The sequence below is a fragment of the Sander vitreus genome, chromosome 14 (genome assembly GCF_031162955.1).
Source record: "Sander vitreus isolate 19-12246 chromosome 14, sanVit1, whole genome shotgun sequence".
Classification (NCBI taxonomy): Eukaryota; Metazoa; Chordata; class Actinopteri; order Perciformes; family Percidae; genus Sander; species Sander vitreus.
In genome coordinates this window covers 17,812,805-17,821,800 of record NC_135868.1, presented here as the reverse complement: position 1 = coordinate 17,821,800, position 8,996 = coordinate 17,812,805, and the positions used below count along the sequence as shown (strand labels likewise).

Here is an 8,996-nt window from a genome sequence, read left to right as displayed (position 1 = left end):
AAAGGAGAAGAGGTTAAGTCAGGTGTTTTCAAAAGATAACCTCCAGTAACATGACCATGGTGGTGTTTTCATCTTCACTAGCCACATATTGGTAACCATTGTAGTACAAGGCTGACAGGATGGTCCCATGAAACCCATTAGCTTCCACTCTCATGCATGTCATGCGCATGTTGTTGCCTGTCAAATTAGATTTGGAAAACTCAAGGGGAATGCCACCAGACTATTTTGTTGGCACTTGTTGTCAACCTCCTGTGTTTTTCTAGTTTGAAACCAAAATAAACTGAGGGGTGCCATAATTCACAGAAGATGACAAGATAAACTTATTAGTGGCGGTTGTTTTTTTTTTGTGTCTTGCCTCTGAGCTTATCTAAGTGAGTCTGAGTTGATTGAGTTACAGGATAGCCAAAGGGAGTTTTATGATTCTTTTTTTCTGTGAATAAATGGATTCTAAATTTTTTTTATATGATCAAAGGAACCAATTAGTGTTAGTTAAAGCTATCGTTTAACACAGTCTGTGCAGTCACTGTCATAGTTTCCTGTAAACTCTGTTGTTGGTGACATACAGAGTAGTAAAATTGTTACCTGATCAAAGGTATTTTCCCAATTCTTCCCCCTAGTTCCTCTGCTTATAGCCCTCCCACTACGCTTACCATAATAAGACACCCATATCTCAGACGACATTAAACAAATTGAAACCAGATTTCCTGCCTGCGCTCAAACAGCAGACAGGCTTTTACAATACAAAGCTTTCAAGAGCAGTCAGACTCTTCAGTCTGGATTTTGTATTTTCACTATGAAAGTGTTTCCTATTTTTGGGCCCTTGTTTGACTACGAATGTGAGTTAAAAACTGTGGGTGTGGGTTATTGGAAAGCGTAGATTGGTGTGTTCTCGCTCTCTTGAAAGTTATGATAATCTTACAAGATAGTGACAGTGATAATGCAGATAAGATGTCTTTAAGTCGGCAAACCACATGCTTCTTTCTTAATGATTGCTCTTTTGGCCCTTATTTAAAGTGAAGCTTTATTTATTTAACAGTTTTTAGACAATGATTTTTAGACAACCTCTTTGTAAAACATGCAGTCTTAGGACTCCCATAATCTTTAAGATATGCTATACTGTACATGCTATACTGTCCATACGAGTATCAGTAGCACACCGTCACTAGTTCAGGAACAGACACTGATGGAACTGAAATTTCTCAGTGATGACCATGGATGAACTGGACGGTCGTGTCTGTGAATCTCTTCTTTTGCCAGACAATGTGTTTCTACTCTGGACAGACAGGCAGGGAGAGGGAGGGGGGAGAAACCCTTGCACTGCACGCAGAAGAGCATGTGCAGCGCACTCTGGGAATGTTTAGATATCTCCTCAAACAGCTCTGCATGGGAAAAAAAGGAAAAGTCATCCTCTATGCTTTGACTGCTGGAGCAAAGGGGCTGGCCCAATTTGACAGAAGCAAACATGCACAGTTCACACACACACACACACACACACACACACACACACACACACACACACACACACACATATATATATATCAACAGGGTTATACTGTACACACATGCATTCAAAGGCAGACAATCACATTATTAATGTTTCACACACAAATACAGGCCCTCAAATGCACAGTTCAAGTCTTATTTAATTGTTACTCTGTGTACCCCTTATTAAGCGTGTCTGAAAGAGCAGCATTAGCACTCCCCTACATCTCACTGCATTAATTGTTGATGGTCTCTTGGCAATGCTCCAGGTGGGGAAAAGGGGGTACTGACCGGTCTGTGTATGGTGCATGTGCACACTCCCGCACACACCGGCATCTGGATATTAAAGCCTTGTCTGTACCAGCAACGGCAAGAGGAAGAAGAGGAAAAAAAGAGAAAAAATTACAGCATATATCAGGAATTTTCCAGCTAATGATGTGCGGATGTGGTAGCACTGGGGAGAGAGAGCCACTGACTGTGCTGTCTTTGTTTCGCTCGCCGAGGGCCCCATGCTGCATTCCTGTACACTGTGCATACTTTGGCAACAGTTGTAGTGCCCCTTTTTCTGTTTTACTGTATACAGTTTGTGTGCTGCTCTTGCACTTTTCTTTCTAGCCTTGTAGCCATGTCCCCCCCTTCTCTCAGCCTCTACCTTTTCCCCTCATCTCTAAATCTTTTCTCTCTCTCTCTCTCTCTCTCTCTCTCTCTCTCTCTCTCTCTCTCTCTCTCTCTCCCTCCTTATTTCCTTTCTTGGCCTGGTGCAGCTGTATTGTTGGGATTGTAAATTGTCCTTTTTGCTGAACAAGAGAGAGAGGGAAAGTGAGGGAGGAGTGAAATAATGGTGTTTACAACATGGCTGACTGCTAGAGCTTCGAATGGGGCCTCTCTGCAGACACACCATTACAGCTTCAGCTCCACTGTACTCTCAGTGCATAGTTTTGCTCATATTATTATTATTATTATTATTATAACATCCGCTCTCCTCCCATATGTGGCTTGCCTATACACTCTGAAGCCTTTGTCAGTTTACCTTAGATACACATAGGAAGACTTTAATTTGTGGTGGATTGCTTTCAGGAATGTAATCAAATTTTAGTTTAAGTCTTGAAGCAAACAGTCAAGCCATTTACCTGAGGGACTTAACTGCACCCCACGTTTATTCCAGTTTATTTAGTAATTGCTGAAAGTTATAACCTTCAAATCCTGCTCTTATTGACTCAATTATAACAACCATTTGCCCTCTGGTGCATCCAAAGTACTTGTCTGTGAGTGTGTATGTGTGTGTAGATGGCATGTGTCTGTGTGTGCAGTGGTGGTCTTTCATTCTGGGCTTCCTCAGTGAGAGGGAATGCAAACATGGGCCCCCGGCCAAGCTTCATCAGCCCCAGTGCCTCCGTTGCTGCAACCTAAAGCCTCATCCTCAAGACATCAGGTCACTGTGAAGGTCCCCCTCGGAAGTCCACATTAGGAGGGACAGGAAAATGTTTGTGTTATGGTAGCAGTGGATAGGGGTGAGGGATGGGGTGAGGGATGAAGAGTGTAACAACTCAACATAATTTGCCCATTATTTAAAGGGCAATTCCAGTTTATTATAACTTGTGTATTATTTTTGTTGTTTGGGTCATCATACCTTTTGTGCTCGTCAAAGTCATTGCTGAGTTCTGGGAACACGGCAACATACTGCAACCAAATCTGATTGGGCTGGGAACACAGCAACGTACTGCAACCATATCTGATTGGGTAGAAAACACGTGGTCAGACAATCAAACAGGGTGTCAACAAGGCAGCCATTTAAAGTAATTATTTGATAGTTTGAGAAATACTCTTATTCCCTTTCTAGCAAAGAGTTAAATTGGAAAATTTATACCACTCTCATGTCGGTCTATTAAATATGAAGCTACTGCCAGGGTACGATTAGCTTAGGTCTGTCCAAAGTTGAAGTTCACCTACCACCACCTCTCATTAATCACTAATTAACACATTATGTCCAGGGGTTAAAGTGTGATCTGGTAGGTGGAGAAACCCTAACATCCCATCTTAAATTTCACACTTTAAAGTTTCTTACTACTTGCTAGTTTACCACTCTCGTTATTTCCTTCTTCCAAAACAGTGGGGAACAGCAGCAGCAGAAATTGCCAGGAGTTGAGTTTTAATTAAAGCAAAATTATGACTGGTTTGTTAACTGCATGCCAAATTAATCAGCGCACACAAGGCTTGCCTCCTAATTTACCATATTATTATTGGCGGTTATTTTAGCAACAAGTAGCCTAAAGCTAACTTTATCATTCCAAAAGTCCGTAAATCACCTTCATACTGTATTCACTGGTCTCATAACTTTTATGACATCTTAATAACAAGTCCAAATGATTCAACTTGACAGGGAATTATTCATGACACCATTATAAAAGCATTTGACAGTGTAATTAAACTCTATGACATCTTTATGACAAGTCCAAATTGTTTTACTTTACTTGAGGTTAAAGGACAATTCCGGCGCAAAACGAACCTAGGGGTTAATAACGGATGTGTACCCACTCTGTCGTTCTCTGAGACATGTTTTCATGCTAATCGAATGTGTTTGTGGCTTGAAAAGAAGCTAACGTGGACTGCTGATTAGCTTACAATGCTAGTATTCGGGGCACAGGGAAAGTAAAAATAAATCGCTATTTTGTACCACTAAAAAGGCTCAAAATATCACCAAACAAACGGTAGCATACTGAGGGCCCCTACATGTTAACCGAAGCATTGAGAACTTTGTAAGTGTACAGACTTACTGAACTTACTGACTTATTGAACGAAGAGCTGCGGGAGCTCTGTGAAAGGGCTACGAGAGAGAGCTATGCCGCAACAGAGCCTCGTACTTCGGAAAACCAGTCATGACTTACAGCTTAGCTTCACAATGTCCGCAGGTACACCACCAGTTTCCCGAAGTACGAGGCTCTGTTGCGGCATAGCTCTCTCTCTCTCGTAGCCCTTTCACAGAGCTCCCCGCAGCTCTTCGTTCAATAAACTGTCTGTACACTTACAAAGTTCTCAATGCTTCGGTTAACATTTAGGGACCCTCCTTATGCTACCATTGAAGTTTGGTGATATTTTGAGCCTTTTTAGTGGTATAAACAGCGATTTGTTTTTACTTTCCCTGTGCCCCAAGTACTAGCGTTGTAAGCTAATCACCGGTCCGCGCTAGCTTCTTTCAAGCTACAAACAACATAGTGGGTACATATCTGTTAATAACCCCTAGGTTCGTTTTGCGCCGGAATTGTCCTTTAAGGACAATAATCATGGCACAATTTTAATGGTCTCATGACAGCCAATGTAAAAACCAACCACTGGCAGTTAAATGTAATGTCAACACATAAAGCTAAATAGTTTCTTCAAGTTTGATAATAAGGCCTGCTATGAGATATTTGTGACGGGTAATGTTGTCTAGGTTAATGTCAAGTTATAACACAGACATTGTTGTCATGACAACAATCAAAGACTTCATGACATGTGTCATGTCATGGTAATGATGGTGTCATGTCAGTCTTATGCACACCCCTTCAAGTAGTGTTACCCATCAAATGCAGATAACTTGCATACATTTGCAGACACACAGCACTTGGCAGTGAAGCACATGAATCCAGGCCAAAGCAGGTGCTCACTTAGTCCAAACGCCCCAACGCTCACATGCATACACCCCATTCTCATACTCCTCCGCTGTGCAAGCACAGTGCGTTGGTGGCACCAGGTCCGGATGTTGCAAGTCAGACAGGCTTGGAGGTCCGGCCCTGGAGGTCTGGAGGTCCTCTGGGGCAGGAGAAGCCATTTCCTCCCTGAAGCGGAGCAGGGAGCAGCAATGAGGGCTAAGGAGGAGGAGGATGGTGGTGGTGTTGGTGAGGGGGAGGATGCTCTCAGCAGAAAGGAATTCCCAGAATGTTGTCCTTTAATCTGGAGTCAGCCTCACACACTCTCTGTCTCTCTCTCTCCAACTCTTTCTTTTTTTTCTCCCTAGGCTTTATCTGACCTCCTCTGGCTTTTTTGTTACCATGCGGAAGGGAGGAAGGGTGTCAGATAGGCAGAAAGACAGATTGAAAATTCAAAGCAGCTGACTGAAGAGCAAAACATTGTATTGCACAGTTAAGGGTGACTCACTTTCTGTGTCTAATTGTTCTACGTACAGTGTATGTGTCTGTGTGTCTGTTTTCATGTGGCCTGCACAGAGGAGGGTAGTGGGTAATGAACGGATATGTGATGCAGAACACAGAATGAGAAGGGTGAGAAAGAGACTAAGGAAGAAGGAATGCAAACGTGGTCGGAAGGGAAAGGACAAAAAAGCTCAGAACAACATTGCAAAGTTATGACTCCTGAGCATGTTCCTCTGTCCCTGAGTAACATTTTTGAGATATTTAGAACAACAGACTTAAGACTTCCTGAACACAGGAAGTCTTAAGTGTGTTAAACTGTGCGTGATCAAAATGTATTCATGGATATTACAGGCTCTCCAACTGTTTGTATATAGACTTTACTGCATTTCCGACACATGTTTTACAGACTCGGACAGAGAAAGAGGCATTTAATAGAGAAGGAACAAGAGGTTGTGCAGGAGAAAGGGAGGAGGTAGGGAGAAAAGGGTGAAAGCAGTGCTGACAGTGGACTGTTTGTTTGGAAATGAAAAAGAGCACCCTAAAACTCAGAATCTGTGGTTTGAGATGAGCCATTTTAGGAGCAGAGAGTTAATAGTTTACAAATGCTTAATGGTTGGTACTTGCAAGTGAAAAATGGTGTGTCAACAAATTGCATGATAGGAAAGTCAGAAGGTATTAAGATGGACTAATGCATTGCTGTTTTTTTCATGACATTCATTGACAAAAAAGAAAAATATCGAATAACTGCGTTCTTATCCTTTTAATGCTAATATAGAATGAAAGACCACCTTGCCATAGATGGACTGCTGCAAAAACGGTTTCCTATACTGCAAACTCTATGGCCAGGTTTTCGAATAACTCTGTATTGCACTGAGGCGGATATACCCCGAGCTCTAGGTCTGTGGTTCTTCCTAGAAGGCTTTACATGTGCATACGTGTTCATAAGAGCCCTGACGTTTGAGTCTGCAGGCCTACAAACTCCATGCAGCAGACAGAAGTCACTTGCATTTGAGCCTGCAGAGTTACAGGAAGATGTTGATTGGGCCATTTGTCACTTATGCATCCATCCAGATCCAACCTGTGCTTGAATGTTTGATGGCTTTAGGAATGCAATGTTTTGGTTGGTAGGGTGGAAATGGAGATGTGATTTCCTCTAATTACAGAGAAATTAGTTAAAATCAAAGAAAGTTAGAAATAATTCATACAAAAATGAAAGCAATGCAGCCTTGAATTTTCCTATGCATGCTAAACATCAGTTACCTTTTGTTACCTGACTATATGGGCAGCTGTGCAACTTCCATTCATGTTTTTCTTTGAGGTTTCACTGTTCTAAAAATCTTCAATGACCCTCACTGTCAGGTCTGTTCGTTCTCAGTATATGTCTCATTTCTGGTCACGTGACTCAGCCGACATCTCAGCCAACTAGCCTCAACTTCCTCCCTATTTCCACTGAAACAGGAAGCAGGAGATCAGAAAGTATCACACATCTGCAAAATGCAGCCCGCGGCACTATTAATAGTGCCATTCAGTTTAGAAGAAGAAAAAATGTGACCAAACTTTTTATGTCTCTTATTGGTATCTGTTGACTGCCTTGCTTAAGAATTCCAGCTTGGGGTAATGTTTGTTCAGTTTGTGCCTCAGATGTCCAAAACGGTTATGAATAATGCCCCTTCTAAAGGAATTCTTATTATGGGGGGGGGGGGGTAATGATATAATGCCCTGCTAATTTGTAACTAAACTTACCATTCTGAATGGTACTAGAATTGGCTTACAGGAGGTGGTTATAATAGACAAGGATATTCTGCTGGAAATTGTTGTTGTCAATGTCCTCAGTGGCTTATTAAATTCTTACATTTTATAGTACTATTACTATAACAATACTCTTACTATTAGTATAACAATACTCTTACCAAATATTAGTTTCTTGTCAAATGATCAAGACATACAGTTACAAACTACTTACATGGTCTTATCTATATTGACAGTTTACAATAACAACTGAAACTCAGTTACTTGCTTGCGGCTCTGTGAGGCTGTACTAAGGAATAGCGGTGCTTTACAGTTTTTTTCCGATTGCTTAAATCTGAAATCTGAAGCCTCCTACAGTCAAAAGAAAACTTTTCCCAAAAGTCTATAAACCATAAAGTTACTTGATTGCTCATGTTTGGCAATCTATATCCTTCGAAGATCATTGCTTTCATATTACACATGAAGGCAAGTGGACAATATTGGAAAGATCAGGGTATTGTTTCCTCCTACTCCTGCAGAGAATCCAAGCCAGCTAATAACTATTTCTAGGTGACATCGCACTCGTTTTGCTTACAAACATTTGCCTCAGACTCTAAGATCCCGATAAGCACTCTGCAGTGCCTGAGGAGGGAACTGCAGCCAAAAGCTGTCGGAAAAATCTGGAGTTTAGGAAAGCACCTGGAACCAGTCCACTCTCTTACTAGGGGTCACTGAGTTTTGTCTGGAGGCTTTCCCTACTGTAGCTGTTACCAATGCTGCTGCTTTCCTGCAGGCTATGGGACAAATTTGGAACCCATGCTTAGTTTGAAGTGGCAAAACATGGCTGCCGTTATACCTCAGGTGGATGCAGGGTTGCTTGATGCAAGATAGGTTGTGGTGGTTAATATTAATGAAAGTCAGATCTTTATCATTTTAAGTACATGACACATCTGCCAGGTTAATCCAGTGAGATATATATATATATATATATATATATATATATATATATATATATATATACACACACACACACACACACACACACACACACACACACACACACACACAGTATTTTGTGTCCCTGGTGGATTGCTGTGGAAAGACTGTGTGATGTGGGTACACACCAAAATGGGAGCAGGGAGACGTGTCCTGCCAGATATGATTTCATGTCTTACGTAAGCCTAAAATGGGGGCAGAGAAGTAAGTGTGTGTGTGTGTGTGTGTGTGTGTGTGTGTGTGTGTGTGTGTGCGCCCCCTCTCTATATGGTGACATTTACTCAATGCTGCTGGCAGGTAAAACTGCATGCAAGAGATTGTGTCTTTGTATGTTTTGCCTTATTTTCTTATTTGATTTCTGCTGTGTGTTGTAGGTGGTGACACTGTGGTACAGAGCCCCAGAGGTGCTGCTCCAGTCTAGTTACGCCACGCCGGTGGACCTGTGGAGTGTCGGCTGCATCTTTGCTGAGATGTTCAGGAGAAGGTGAGAGCTAAGAGAATTTTGGTGTAACCCCTTATACTGTTTATAAAGAAAATGAAAAAGGAATAAAACCAGCAACCACACACTCATGGGCCCAACGATCTTACATCAGCACTTCCAACCACATTTGTCCAGTCACACACAAAACGGTATACAACAAACAAACACACCACTAGCTGGAT

At 41.8% G+C, this 8,996-nt stretch overlaps 1 protein-coding gene across 1 annotated transcript in view; it reads left to right on the top strand.

Annotated features, from left to right (window-relative positions):
• Positions 1–8,996, top strand: part of cdk6 (cyclin dependent kinase 6) — a 33,359-nt gene that overhangs the window by 15,425 nt on the left and 8,938 nt on the right. Inside the window, exon 4 of the mRNA XM_078267273.1 lies at positions 8,708–8,817. Coding sequence (XP_078123399.1) covers positions 8,708–8,817 — 110 coding nt within the window. The remainder of the gene's footprint in view (positions 1–8,707; positions 8,818–8,996) is intronic.